Source organism: Gymnoscopelus microlampas, assembly GCF_963454915.1.
Source record: "Gymnoscopelus microlampas genome assembly, chromosome: 9".
In the NCBI taxonomy this organism is placed as follows: domain Eukaryota; kingdom Metazoa; phylum Chordata; class Actinopteri; order Myctophiformes; family Myctophidae; genus Gymnoscopelus; species Gymnoscopelus microlampas.
Genome location: NC_139946.1, coordinates 53,206,123 through 53,221,406, shown reverse-complemented (window position 1 = coordinate 53,221,406; position 15,284 = coordinate 53,206,123). Strand labels below are relative to the sequence as shown.

General features: G+C 44.5%; 2 protein-coding genes across 4 annotated transcripts in view; both read left to right on the top strand.

Annotated features, from left to right (window-relative positions):
• Positions 1-15,284, top strand: part of trappc8 (trafficking protein particle complex subunit 8) — an 83,330-nt gene that overhangs the window by 41,071 nt on the left and 26,975 nt on the right. For all 3 annotated transcript variants that reach the window (XM_084066755.1, XM_084066754.1, XM_084066753.1), the window contains 6 exons: positions 913-1,018; positions 3,474-3,628; positions 6,763-7,253; positions 12,613-12,769; positions 14,597-14,693; positions 14,825-14,893. In XM_084066755.1, the coding sequence (XP_083922881.1) occupies positions 913-1,018; positions 3,474-3,628; positions 6,763-7,253; positions 12,613-12,769; positions 14,597-14,693; positions 14,825-14,893 (1,075 nt within the window). The remainder of the gene's footprint in view (positions 1-912; positions 1,019-3,473; positions 3,629-6,762; positions 7,254-12,612; positions 12,770-14,596; positions 14,694-14,824; positions 14,894-15,284) is intronic.
• LOC311052453 (protein Dr1-like) lies at positions 8,951-9,529 on the top strand (the record flags this gene model as incomplete). The annotated part of the gene is made up of 1 exon (XM_084067413.1): positions 8,951-9,529. The coding sequence occupies one exon, from the start codon at positions 8,951-8,953 to the stop codon at positions 9,527-9,529; it is 579 nt and encodes a 192-aa protein (XP_083923539.1).

Sequence of the window (15,284 nt, the reverse complement as noted above, 5' to 3'; positions counted from 1 at the left end):
ATTTAACCACACCACCCTGAGCGTCCATCCCTCTTAGAGGGATTGTGTTAGAATTGTTCATATTTTGTCGAATACTATAGTTGGAAAGTCAGCAAGAAGCCTCAGTCAGTGTACATGTTTGTTTGTGTTGCTGTGGCCAATGCCATCGTTTACAATATCGTTGCTGTCGGGCAGAAACCTCTTATCTCCATATTTTAACTTTTTCAGTTTTTTTTTTCGTAAACTAACGCCCCACTTGATCATATACTACAGAGTCACACAAAAACATAAAAAATCGCAGATCTGCCAGCTTGAAACGCGGCATGATGCGACGCGTTTTGAGCTTGTAAATCTGCTGTTTTTGCCATTTTTGAATTTAAATTCTGAAAAATAAAGGTTTTGGACATATGAGGTTTCCACCCGACAGAGACCATAATTTATGTTCAACCTATGGCTTTAACCCATTGAGACCTGAAACCGATTCTACATGTCTCCTAAATCCCAACAGTTTTCTGAAAAACGTATGTTTCTATATCAGTGGTGCTCAATCTTTTTCATGTCAAGGACCCCCAAAATTATATGTATTTGGCCGCGGACCCCCATCAAAATATGTTGTTCCAGGGACCCCCCAGAAGCAAAGATTTGAGTTAAAAATGTTCGCTTTAAAAATATATATATTCAAAGATTTGCACACATTTTCACGATTTTTCAAAAATAGCAGATCTACAAGCTCATAGCGCGGCACTCGGTGCCGCGCTATGAGCTTGTATATCTGCTGTTTTTGAATAGCCCAAAGTGTAAAATAATGCTTTTTAGCTCAAATCTAAAAATGACACAGTTCCAGGTCTTAATGGGTTAACGAGGCTTTGATCCATCCATCACTCTTCACGTTTAAAAAATAATGACCTTTGACCTCCTCCGTCGCGGCTCTAGGCTCGCCTCAAGCTGCTCCCTCACCAGACGGGCCAGCTCAACATCCTGGGCGTGGCCTACAACTTGGCCGGCCCCCCCGCCGGAGAGACGGCCAATAGCAGTGAAGGTAACTGACGGTTGACTTTCTTTATTACAAGATCCAATGGATCCAATGTAGTTATTTAGCTCTTACAAGCTCTTGTTAATACTTTCCATTGGTTCAATATTTATAAAACAAAAAAAAACATTTTCTCTCTTGCACAAAGTAGCGCATTTACTAAGAAATATAAAAAGTCTAAATATGGAGATACAAGGTTTCTGCCTGACAGCAACGATATCTTATATAAATATTAATTTATGAAATATTATTTTTAGATGTCACGTACAGTATGTTAATATTTCCATTAGAACATTTCCATGGAACCTGAATAATTGAGTCAGTGTTGGCTGATCACAATGGGGTTGGTTAATAAGTCATGGACTTAAGTGGTTTCAATCTGCACTTTGAGATGCATTAAAAAGCAATTTACGTCAATTAACTCTGACACAGACTAAACACAATGAAACTTGTCATGATGGATTAGCTATCTAAAGCCAGTCTCTGCAAGTTGATTATCATGCTGACATGAATGGAAATCCAATGGCTTTCTCCACAGTCAAACAAACTGCATTATGAGTTGAAGTTTAAGTGACATTTTTAGGTTAAATATTGTCATGCGACGTAGAACACCAAAGTCGCATAACACAGTTTTTAATGATTTTCTAAATGAATTGCAATGTCTTACATTGATTCCTTGTTGCCAAAGGACAAAGAACTATAGATTAGAAAATTAAACGGCATCAGAATGGGCCGGTTGCGTACCAAGATATCTACAGCTATATGATTGAGTCGCCTGGTAAGAGCGTAACACAGCAGCTCTTCGGCATTGTAGCTCGTTGGTTTCTATGGAGCCAAACTCAATATTTTCCCCCGTGCTAAAACCGGATGTGATGTTAGTGGGCGTTCCCGTCTATCCACGTGTGTATGTATACTCACTTTATCTGCTCTGAGGAAGGCTAATGGCCCGAAACACGTTAGCCAGATTAAAAAGATTCAGCGTCTCAGCCTTATTGTCTGTTTTTGGAGTGCTGCTGTTCTCCACTTGGGTGGGTGTTTTTCAGATAGTATTTTTTCTGCTTCTGAGCACTCACTGCTCAAGAAGCACATACAGTAGATGAAGCGCACCTGCTTTACATCCAACACAAGCATTATGTTTTAGGAAAATGCTCAGCAGCAGTGTATCCTGTGAGTCATAGTCAATGGACTAAACATGCCAGACCACCAGTATATGGTTTCACTCCAGTGGTTTGTTTCCAAATGGTGTTCTGTCCAGGTTGTACCTTTATAGTATTTTGTGACAACCACCTGCATGGATTACATTTCTCAGTCGCCTGTCGACTTGATTTCAGTCATTTAGATAACATAGAAGCCAGCATGTCTTCTGTGGAAGCATGTCGTGCAGCGAAAACAGCCGATCTACAAGCTCACAACACGTCGCGCTGCGACGTGTTGTGAGCTTGTAGATCGGCTATTTTCGGTTAATAGTTATTTTAAGATTAAGGAGTATTCGAAGTGGTCAAACCAGCAATAGAATAAAGAGCGTTTAAAGAGTGTTTGGATTAGTCAAAGCATCAGAATAGAATACATGTTCACTGTTCAGAAGCGTCTTCCATAAAACCCTTATGATCTCTGATATTTCATAAAAGCAAAGGTTAACGCCTCAATCTGTGATTTCTTCAACTGGTTGGCTGTATGTAGAACAGCAAGAACATAGGTTTAAAACGCTCATACCTAGACATTAGTGATGCGCGGGTCGGGTTTTTTCATGACTCGGCCCGGCCCGCCCCGCCCCGCCACGGAACCCAACCCGCCTCAACCCGCCCCGCGAACCCATATATAAATCTATGGCTCAACCCGCCCCACGACCCACGATTTTTTTTTTATTCCGTAAAATCATGGTTAGAAAATAATCCCCAAGTGTATTCAAACTGTTTTATTGTTATTATTCTTATTCTTATTAGGAATAAAGACAACACAAGAGCATGTTATTGTTTTTATTTTTTTTGCGTGTGAGAGCGCGTGACCCGCTCACCCGCAGCCCGCATAATTGCCTCCGAAATTCTGACTCGGGTCCCGCGGGTTACGGGTCAACCCGCGCATCACTACTAGACATTCTAATAAACAAAATGTTTCATTCATGAGATTTTATTTTTGCTGTATTCCATACACATGTTATTGAAATATGCTGTATACAACTATACAAAGAGTTATGAACATCTTTTTTTTAAACTTTCTATATCAGTATTTCCCAATAATTCTATACCCCGAAAATTAACATATTTAACCACAAACAACCTGGCATTCCTATTTTAGAGACGTCGTCATTCTAGGCAAAATACAAAAGTTTGAAATCCGCCGAAAACCATTAGCGTACTACTAGCATCCAAGGCACGCACAGCAAACAATGTAGTGCTATTAGGAAGCTATTTGTTCACCGTGACACTGAGCAGATGGTGTTGTGATGTGGTTGTGGCTCCTCCAGGGCAGCAGATGGCAGAGTTGGCGGTGCGCGGCAGACAGGACCTGGAGATCCAGGGCCCGCGGCTCAACGTGACCAAAGAGGAGAAGATGACGGTCAGCCACGGCCCCGACCGCCGCCTGGACCCCATCGTAACGCCGGCCATGCCCCTGTTAGAGGTATGAAGAAAGAGAATAAACCCAAACCCGCACACTCATCTGCTTCAATGTTTCGAGCCAAGGCTCTTCATTGGGTCAAACTCGAGAAGTGTTAGAGGTACCCTGTCATAACACCAGCCATGCCCCTGTTAGAGGTACCCTGTCATAACACCAGCCATGCCCCTGTTAGAGGTACCCTGTCATAACACCAGCCATGTCCCTGTTAGAGGTACCCTGTCATAACACCAGCCATGTCCCTGTTAGAGGTACCCTGTCATAACACCAGCCATGTCCCTGTTAGAGGTACCCTGTCATAACACCAGCCATGTCCCTGTTAGAGGTACCCTGTCATAACACCAGCCATGTCCCTGTTAGAGGTACCCTATCATAACACCAGCCATGTCCCTGTTAGAGGTACCCTGTCATAACACCAGCCATGTCCCTGATAGAGGTACCCTATCATAACACCAGCCATGTCCCTGATAGAGGTACCCTGTCATAACACCAGCCATGTCCCTGTTAGAGGTACCCTGTCATAACACCAGCCATGTCCCTGATAGAGGTACCCTGTCATAACACCAGCCATGTCCCTGATAGAGGTACCCTGTCATAACACCAGCCATGTCCCTGATAGAGGTACCCTGTCATAACACCAGCCATGTCCCTGATAGAGGTACCCTATCATAACACCAGCCATGTCCCTGTTAGAGGTACCCTGTCATAACACCAGCCATGTCCCTGTTAGAGGTACCCTATCATAACACCAGCCATGTCCCTGTTAGAGGTACCCTGTCATAACACCAGCCATGTCCCTGATAGAGGTACCCTATCATAACACCAGCCATGTCCCTGTTAGAGGTACCCTGTCATAACACCAGCCATGTCCCTGATAGAGGTACCCTATCATAACACCAGCCATGTCCCTGTTAGAGGTACCCTGTCATAAAACCAGCCATGTCCCTGATAGAGGTACCCTGTCATAAAACCAGCCATGTCCCTGATAGAGGTACCCTATCATAACACCAGCCATGTCCCTGTTAGAGGTACCCTGTCATAACACCAGCCATGTCCCTGTTAGAGGTACCCTGTCATAAAACCAGCCATGTCCCTGATAGAGGTACCCTGTCATAACACCAGCCATGTCCCTGTTAGAGGTACCCTGTCATAAAACCAGCCATGTCCCTGATAGAGGTACCCTGTCATAACACCAGCCATGTCCCTGCTATAGTAGTCTCGCGGACATCTATTCCACAATCTCTGAATGCTATATAGCAGTGGTTTTCAACCCTTTTCATATCAAGGTCTATTATTTATTCGGCATTTGAGCCATGGACCACCGTTGGATGAGATTCAGCCCAAGACTTTTTAAGACCTAAGAATTTTGTTGTCGTTGGATGAGATTTTGTCCACAATTCCATGCTGTATTGATGTTGGTACCATAGGAGAGACAACAGGCAAACATTGATCAAAATAACAATTCTTTAATTAAGTAATGCGGATGTTTAACAATAATTTAACTCTTAAGAGTGTAAAATGAAACATTTCTACCATTTCATTTTACACTCTCAAGAGTTAAAGATCTAATAGCCTAAGGGTCCATTTGGTTACCAACTCTCCATCATTTAGTTGGGGACCACCTGGAACCCCCTCAAGAACCACTGGTGGTCCCCGGACCACTGGTTGAGAACCACTACTATTTAGAGTCTGGAACTACACCTCCCGAAAGCCGAGAACGGAAGCTGTCAAACTGACCTGAGTTGCACTGTACTTGGTGCATTCTTTTTCCATCGACACCAAAAATCTCTTTGCAAAAAATAGCAGATCAACAAACTCACAACACATCTATCTGTCCTAATGGAAACACATTATTTACGTAATTACCAAAATACTGTATGACATAAATGTAAGGTGCGATAACGCAACAACCGCAGTAATTCAGCCGTTCCGTGGCTGGAAAAAGTTCTTTACCGAGGTGACCTGCAGCTGAGCCCAGAAAAAGTTTGAGAACCACTGATTTACATATGAGCGAAAAAGTTTTTCAAAGAAGCTCTGCTTAACTCCCGAGTGGTGTGGACTGCAGACTTTCAAAGAAAATAAATCAAAGGCACTCTGTCTTTGATGAAAAAAAAAAATCAAGATTTATTTTGAGCAAGGAAACAATGTGACCAACGCAGTGTTGATTTCATCGACTAAAACTATGGCAAAAAATGTTGGTCGACTACCTTATTTCACTGACGAAAACTAAATAAAAACTAAATAAAAACTAAGCTATGATGACTAAAACTAAGACTAAATATACTGACAATTTCGTCGACAAATAAAAACTAGACTAAAGTGTTAGTGAGGGACTAGTGGAGAAGATATCCAGTAGAACTAAAAGCAGGTGTTGCGCTCTGAAAATAGCCGATCTACTTGTAGATCGGCTATTTTCAGCATGCAACCAAGTGTAAAATTGGTCATTACGGCCCCATCAAGGCACCGCCAAAACACATTTTAGTACTAAATCAACTGTAGGTTTAGTCGACTATAATCTATGATATTTAGTCAACTAAAACTAGACTAGTGTAATGGAAAATATAAACTCTCCGTCAGTATAAAGGAAATAATTCCAACAGAGGGTAGAGTGGAATGAATCAACATATTTATTATACAATACGAGAGCTCTCGGAGACTGCCTCATGCAGCCTCCTGATTGTCAGTTCTGTGTCTCCTTTATACACAACAAGAAGAGAACACAAATAGCTGGAGGTGTGGTTAGTGGACAGAGTCATACATGGCTCTATTTAGAAATAGTTACTCTGACAGGATACCAACAGGTGAGAACATGGTTTGTCTACCACTGTGAGTTTGTAAATAGACCTGCAGAGTGAGCAAATGTCCTTTCTGTAGAAGGCTCGTATAAGTTATAACTACAATCATACAGGAAACAGTGTAGTATTCATATAAATCTATTATACTAGTTAGTCGACTAAAACTAGACAAAAACTAAAACATTTCAGATGACTAAAATATGACTAAAAATTTGATTCAAAAGACTATGACTAAAAACTAAATCAAAATTTGCTTTCAAAATCAACACTAGACCAACGCTTATCGACCTAAAAGGTCTTCGTCGGGGTCTCTGATGTGAGTGTGTCTTTTCGTTCCATCACCAGGTGTTCTTCCTGCAGTTCCCCACGGCGCTGCTGTGCGGCGAGATCCGCAAGGCGTACGTGGAGTTCTGCAACGTCAGCCCCGTGGCCATGCGGGGGCTGCGCGTGGCCTCCACCCACCCCGACTTCTTCACCTTCGGCGGGGCCGGCACCACGCCCCTCACCCCGCTCAGCCCCGACTCGGCCGAGAACTGCTCGGCCTACAAGACCGTGGCCACCACGCCCGGCGAGGGGCCCCAGGCGGGCCCCGGCGGCTCGGCCACGGGCCCGGCCCCCCCCACCACGCTGGTGTCGGCCGAGGACTTCGGTCAGACGTTGTCCAGCGTGGTGGACATACCGGTGGACGGGGGAGGGGGAGGAGGAGGAGGCACCCTGCAGCCGGGGGAGTCGGTCCAGCTGCCCCTCTGGCTCCGAGGGCCCGACCAGGAGGGCGTCCACGAGATCAACTTCCTGTTCTACTACGAGAGCTGTGCTGCTAAGGGGGGCAAGACCAGGTACAAATAAGAGCCCTACAGTTGATTTAGTCGACTAAAATGTATGTTGGCGGTGCCTTGATGGTGTCGTAATGACTGATTTTGCACTTGGTTGCATGCTGAAAATAGCCGATCTACAAGCTCACAACGCGTCGCACTGCGACGCGTTGTGAGCTTGTAGATCTGCTATTTTCAGAGCGCAACACCCGAGCGCAACCAAACATAAGATGACTTTTCTTTTAGTTCTACTGGATCTCTTCTCCACTAGTCTCTCTCTAACAGTTTAGTCTAGTTTTTATTTGTTGACGAAATTGTCAATATATTTAGTCTTAGTTTTAGTCATCATAGCTTAGTTTTTATTTTGTTTTTATTTAGTTTTCATCAGTGATAAAAGGTAGTCGACGAACATTTTTCGTCATAGTTTTAGTCGACGAAATCAACACTGGTTGCCAGTAAAATCTTGAAATCAAACGAAAAGAACATGCAACTTTAATTATTCAATCCCATTGTGTTTGCTTGTTACTGTGACACTAGCTAGAGATATACATGCCGAAGGTTGGCCTGACACTAGGGTCTGTCCCGTGTGTGTGTGTGTGTGTGTGTGTGTGTGCACATGCTGTGGCTTCATATAGGGTGCTGTGGACACGCTGTTGGGTCTCGAGTTTAAAAGTTTGGGAAACACTGACCTATTGCCATTCTGCTTGCCTGCCTGCGGTTTGCGAGATTAGTAATAGACTCGCACACAGACTAGTGAAAACATAACCTTCACCTCTTTGCCTTCGGCCTGGCAGAGATAATAAAGGTCCAAACAGGGGCACCGATTTATGTCAGCACTACTGGGGTGCACAACGCACGTGGCCAGCGCGCCTGTGCCTTCTTTGTTACTTTAAATGCAGTTAATTCGGTTATTTTGGTACAAAAAAATTACTCCATGAAGTAGATTTCGGAGGTTTTTTCTTTTAATTGTTTTTGTGATGAGTTTGTGATGGGTGCTCGTCATTTCTCCTGGGTGCTTTAGCCCCGAGGCACCCACAGTGTCGGCGCCCTTGAGTCCAAAGACAAGATTTAGAACCGTTTCAATAAAAGTCCCTGAGACAGCTTCCACATTCCACATGATTTACAAAATTGGCTGTCATTTTAGAAACTTTGCAAGGTTGCTCTGTTCAAAATACAGGGGGCCTCATTCATCAAAGGAGTTTGTGACAGAAAGGGTGCGGTCATTTCCACACAATGCTGGCCCTTCAGGGGCGCCGTATCCTTGCTTGGGCCCTACCATGCTTATTGATATCAGGTTGCTATGGTTACCTACCTTGTATTGACCATCAGAGTACTTGAAGGCCAGTCTGACGTCATGAACCTACATATCACAGCTAGACTGACCTGGAACTCCATATTTGGGCACCCACCCCCATATTTGGAAAAGTCTGACACGTTACTTTATATTAGCAAGCATGGAGGGAGCTCGGCTTAAAACCCAGAACACACAGACTGCAAAAGGCAGTAACAATTGCTATTCCGACCGATTTTCTTCTCTGATCATTCACTGCTTACACAAGGAGCCGAAAGCGCAGTAAGCTTAATATTCCGTTGGTAGTCAGACCAGTATCTTAAGACCCTTACGATAAAGTGTATCATTAAACTAACTCATTCAGCCGTGAGCCCCCCCTGGCTTTCATCCAAGAAGGAATTGCTTTTGGTTTCCCCCCCAAACCGTGACGATGGCTTCCTCCACCGGAACCAACGAAGACGACCTGACCGTCCCCCGGGCGGCCATCAACAAGATGATCAAAGAGACCCTCCCCAGCGTGCGGCTGGCCAACGACGCCCGCGAGCTGGTGGTGAAGTGCTGCACCGAGTTCATCCACCTGGTGTCCTCGGAGGCCAACGAGATCTGCAACGCCTCCAAGAAGACCACCATCTCCCCGGAGCACGTCATCGGCTCCCTGGAGAGCCTGGGCTTCGCGGCGTACGTGGCCGACGTCAAGGCCGTCCTGCAGGAGTGCAAGACGGTGGCGCTGAAGAGGCGCAAGGCCAGCTCCCGCCTGGAGAACCTGGGCGTGCCCGAGGAGGAGCTCCTCCGGCAGCAGCAGGAGCTGTTCGCGGCCGCCAGGCAGCAGCAGACGGAGCTGGCCCAGCAGGAGTGGCTGCAGATGCAGCAGGCCGCTCAGCAGGCGCAGATGATGGCGGCGGGCGGCGACGACGCCCAGCAGGCTGCTTGCTCCTCCTCCCAGGACGAAGATGAAGATGATGATGAGGAGGAGGATGACCTCTCCTCCACCCAGGACATCGTGTGTTAAAGCCTGGACAAACCAGTTTAAACCGGTTTAGTCTGCACTGCTAATGGAGAAACGCTTTTAGAGCAGTGGTTCTGTTACATTTCAAGGACCCCCCTTAAGTCTGTGTACAAATGGAACCAAATGAACCCCCCGACGGGTCCATTTGGTTCCATTTGTATCCTGTCAGAGTTAAAGAATTGTAAGGGACAATTTAGAGCCCCTGGAGCCCACTTTGAGAACCACTGTTTTAGAGCATTGATTCAGAACCTTTTTCACTTCAAGTAGGCCCAGTTTGATATGCGTTAGGCCACAGGCCCAGTTTGATATGCATTAGGCCACAGGCCCAGTTTGATATGCATTAGGCCACAGGCCCAGTTTTGATAAATAAATAAAAAATCTATGGAATGGGACCTCAATCTACCAGTGTAGATTGAGGTCCCATTCCATAGATTTTGTCCAAATCCTTACTGGACAAAATCTAGTGGTTCCCATTTGCACACACCCTGAGTTACTGGTCCTGTAAGGGTACCCCTTGTCGTCCCTTGGCCCCCAAATTGACACATTTTTACTGAAAGTATTGGTCATGACATTGGACTGCACAAAGTAATGAGGAAAAAAGGATATAAATATTACTTTGAAGCAACTCTCCCTGTCTACCTTCAGTGGTCCTTTAAGCCAAACCAGGGGTCTTCAACGTTTTCAGGCGAAGGACCCCCTAGCTGAGAGAGAGATGAAGCCAGGGACCCCCTCTATATTGTATAACATTGTGTTTCGGATAGGTTTTTGCTGCTCTTTTTTCCCCTCTACACCTATAACTCATAGGTGTAGACTCATTTTTGGCTAAAGTTCTCCTCCAAAAAGGGATGCTAGGGTTAATGTAAAAAAAAATATATCATATCACACAAAGATTTGGCGGAACCCCTGTAGTAACTCTGAGGACACCCTAGGGGTCCCGGACCCCCTGTTGAAGACCTCTGAGCCAAACCTTTTCATGTCAAGGACCCCTAAATTGACACATACTAGCCCCCCATTTGAAAAGATGTCCCCCAAGAGATGTTTTACAGCTCTAGCAGTCATTCTCAAAGCTTTTTAATTTCAAGGACCCTTTTATTTGATAGGCGTTCGGGCCAAAGCCCAGAATTTGATGGTATTGTTTTATCTCTGGGTGCCCAATCCTCACTGTAAAATCAGTTTTAGTTTAACTCAGAGAGTGCACAAATGGAACGGGTCCATTTGGTTCCATTTGTACACTCTCTGAGTTACAGACTCCGTTGGGTACTTTTGGTTCCTAACTAGCTCTCATTTAGCTGGGGACCCCCTGGAACCCCCTCAAGGACCCCTGGGGGTCCCCGGACCCCACTTAGAGAACCACTGCTTTAACCACCTTTCAACCCTGGAACGCATCTGTGTCATTTTTAGATTTTAGATATAACCATTATTTTATACTTTGGCTATTGAAAAATAGCAGATATACAAGCTCATAGCGCGGCACCGAGTGCCGCCCTATGAGCTTGTAGATCTGCTATTTTTTAGAAAAATCTTGAATATGTGTGCAAATGTTTGAATATATATTTTTGGGGGTTCCTGACATGAAAAGGTTTGAGAACCACTGATATTATTGCGACATAAAGTCTTTCAGAAAACTGTGAGGATTTAGAAGACATTTTGTAGACACTTTCCCGGCTGGAATGGGTTAATGTCACTGAGGGTAGCAACAGCAGCGTGTGTCTCAGATGACGGACAGCACACCTCTCCTCAAGGCCCGCCCCTCATCACCCCCCTCCTCAAGTAGGTCAGGTGGGCCTGGCATTCAAAGGGGCCTCAGTGGAAGAGGACTTATTGAGTACAGAAGAAGTCCTGACGTCACTCGTTCATCCCCTGTGTCGATAAGTAATTTCTCTATGGAGAATAACAATGGGCCATCTTAGAATCGTCTCATATAAGAATTGTGGTCCAAAAATAAACAAACTGTCTCTGCGATATTGTCAGGGAGGCTCTGTATCGTTTATGGTCGTCAGTCACAAATGTGGCAAACCGACTATGCACAACTTTTAGTGACATACTGTATTGGTATTATGTATTGCAAGTTTCAGATTGTCAGAAGTGTTGATGGCTAGACTTTAGCAATTTACCAAGAGTATCTCTGGCGCTGTTGACCGCATCAGAGATTTTATTTTGGACCGCTTCTCACTTCCTTTAATGGTGACTAACTTTAATGCCAGGTTTTTTGTTGGTTGGATTACACGTGCAACATTTAAATTATGGGGGTGCGACCATAGCTGAATGGCTAGATGCCTGCCTGGGAAGCAGAAGGTCCCAGGTTCGATTCCCGGCCATGTCAATGTGACTCTAAAGCAAGACATTTAACACCCAACTGCCTATCTCCAAAAATGGAGATAGGCTCCTGCCCTATGGGCCACATGGCTCGTAACTGTTGGTTCCCGAGGCTACTTATCAACATCAAATCTCTATGGCAAAAATCAACAAGCTCACAATGCGTCGCAAGGCAACACGTTGTGAGGCAAACATTCCCCCCAGTATAGAGATGCTGAGGTTCAAGTGGTTTAAGATTCCACCCCTCTTTGATGCTAGTTTACTATGCAGGCACTCTGCATCTTGGTCACTTGGTTCACGTTTTTTTCACTTAGATTTGTTTTGCTCGACCAGGATGTTATTTAGATAGATGCTAGGCTACTCTTTTACCTGATATTCTAGTTTCTTTGAGAAAACAAAGATGTTGTATTAAAAGGTTAAAGCTCTATATTCTCATAGTAATCATTGCTATATAGTGTTTGTTCAGTAACAGGAGTCTCCCCGTCTCTCCAGCTCTTTAATAAACAGAAAATACATTTACAGGTACAGTAGATGGCAACATTTCTGCTAATCAGGAGAGAATACCCATTTATCAGCTCAATTTTTATAGTGTCCCAGCTCCAATTCTGTCAGCTCATTTCTCTGTGTCATCACTTCCAATGTCACTTGTTTAATCTATATCCTGACTGAGTTCTCTATCCTGATTGGATAACATTGGTATCCCGACCTGAAAATGTATTTTCTGTTTAATAATGTCCTTAACCCCTTCACTCTCTCTCTCTCTCTCTCAGCCATCGTGTCCTGCGTCACACGGTGTTCATCTGTGCCAGTCGCTCGCTGAGCGTGCGGGCCACGGCCTGCCGCAGTAACATTCCACCTGAGGAGACGTCGGGAGAGAGGACCAACGGCAGCATGCTGGTCTTCATCGACGTGGAGAACATCAACATGGTGAGCCTCCTAACCGCCTAAACCCTAGTGGAAAACCCTCAACATGGTGAGCCTCTTAACCGCCTGAACCCTATACGGGCTGACTGGAGTCCCTCAGGGCTCTATGCTAGTGTGTTTACAGTTTTCTGTTATTGTGGGGAAAGCTTTCGTTGAAAATATCCGATTGCTGGCAGGAACGCCGACGAGACTGTCCTTTGGACACTGTGGCACGCTCACATTTTGAGGGAGCCCAAAGTTAGAGATACTATTTGGTTCTAGACAACCTCATGTTTCCAACGGGACCAGCCATGTCATGCTACCTTGTCGGGAAGGGGACTAAATACAGTACCTATACCATAATAATACATTTAATTTATAACGCATTTTTGCAAATCACAGTGCTACAGGGTTTAAAAACAAATAGCACAAAAATAACAAAGGCAAGACAAAAACAAAAACAAAAAAAAACATTCAGCAACAAGAAGACCCTTCTTGGGGTAAAAAGTTGATTAAAAACGAATTAAAGTTAAAAGCTTTAGGTTTGTTTTAAAAAAGTATGTTTTGAGTCCGTTTTCAAAAGCATCGGTAGATTCAAGTGGTCGGGGAGGCCATTCCACAGGCGTGGGCCAGTGGAGCAGAAAGTGCGGTCGCCCATGGTGCGGTTGGTCGTGGGGGCAAGGAGAAGGTTGGTGTTGGACGAGCGAAGGTTTCGAGTGGAGGGTTTTGGTTTGAGAAGTTCTTTGAGGTGGGGGGGGGGGGCTTTGCCGTGGATGCACTGATGAGTCAGAAGGGAGGTCTTGTATTCAGTCCTGAAGGTGATGGGGAGCCAGTGGAGTGAACGGAGGGTGGTTGTGATGTGGTCAAATTTTCACACTCCTTGGGTACCTACAAGCCTCCTCAATACAGACATGCCAGATCCAATCACTTTGTTGACGTGTCTGACCAATCAGAGCGTTGACGTGTCTGACCAATCAGAGCGTTGACGTGTCTGACCAATCAGAGCGTTGACGTGTCTAACCAATCAGAGCGTTGACGGTGAACACGGACAAAGTCAGGTATAGAGCAGGACCCGTTATAGAGCGGCTAGCGCCGCTAAGAATGCATTTGACCATTTCTGCACACTGGGGCGCTCTTTAACGATAATGGAATTGCATAAATTGGGTATGACTGGAAGTCGGTAAACTTTATTGACTTGCAACATTATCTTGATGAATAAACAAACATTAAATTGGGGGGGGGGGGGGTTGCACGTGGACCCCTCCTACCGGGGCCTCTACTATTTAGTTTCCCATCATTCTAGTGTTGATTTGGTTTTAGTCATAGTCTTTTGAATCAAATTCCATTTAGTTTTAGTCATATTTTAGTCATCTGAAATGTTTTAGTTTTTATTTAGTTTCAGTCGACAAAATATAAGATTATAGTCGACTAAATCGACAGTTGATTTAGTCGACTAAAATGTATGTTGGCGGTGCCTTGATGGTGTCGTAACGGCGGATTCTACACTTGGTTGCATGCTGAAAATAGCCGATCTACAAGCGAGTTCTGCTATTTTCAGCATGCACACCCTAGCGCAACCAACCATAAAAGTACTTGTCTTTTAGTTCTACTGGATCTCTTCTCCACTAGTCTCTCTCTAACATTATAGTCTAGTTTTTATTTGTTGACGAAATTGTCAATATATTTAGTCTTAGTTTTAGTCATCATAGCTTAGTTTTTATTTCGTTTTTATTTAGTTTTTATTTAGTTTTCGTCAGTGAAAAAAGGTAGTCAACCAACATTTTTCGTCATAGTTTTAGTCGACAAAATTAACGCTGCATCATTCCGTCTGTCTATCTGTCCTTGTGTCAGAGTGAAGCGGGTGTCCGTGAGTTCCACATCGTCCAGGTGTCCAGCAGCAGTAGAGACTGGCGGCTCCACAAGTGCATCAACCCCGCTGAGGACAAAGGTTTGTTTGTTCTCACAAAACACTTCAACACTATTCCACATCACGTCCACAGGTTCAACGGGTTTGGAAGTTTTTTATTTTGAAGCATGAACTGTCTCCTCCTAACCCTCCTCTCCTCTCCTCTCCTCCAGACTGGAAACTGAGCAGCAGAGAAAAATCCAAGCTATGTTTCAGGGCCACGCAATGCAACCCCCACCAAGGTATAGTGTACTTGATTATTTTCTGAGCGATTTCTATCAATTACTTTTTCTATTCATTGAATAATCTAGATGCGTTTTTTTTAAACATTTTAAATAAAACCTGTATCAACAATTCGATTTACCAATGAACCACTTAAACCACAGCATCCTTATTGTGGTTAAAGCTTTCGCAGGAAATAGCAGATCGACAAGCTCACAGCGCGTCGCACTGTCGATCTGCTATTTTCCTGCGAAAGCTTTCCCCAAAATAACAGAAACAGAAAAAACACAAGGATAGAGCCCTGAAGGGACTCCGGTCAACCATATAGGGTTCAAGTCATATAGCGTTATTTTATAAATCATCGCACAACGGTGTCGTGCACAAATAGTGAAAACAGCAGATGTGCAAAAT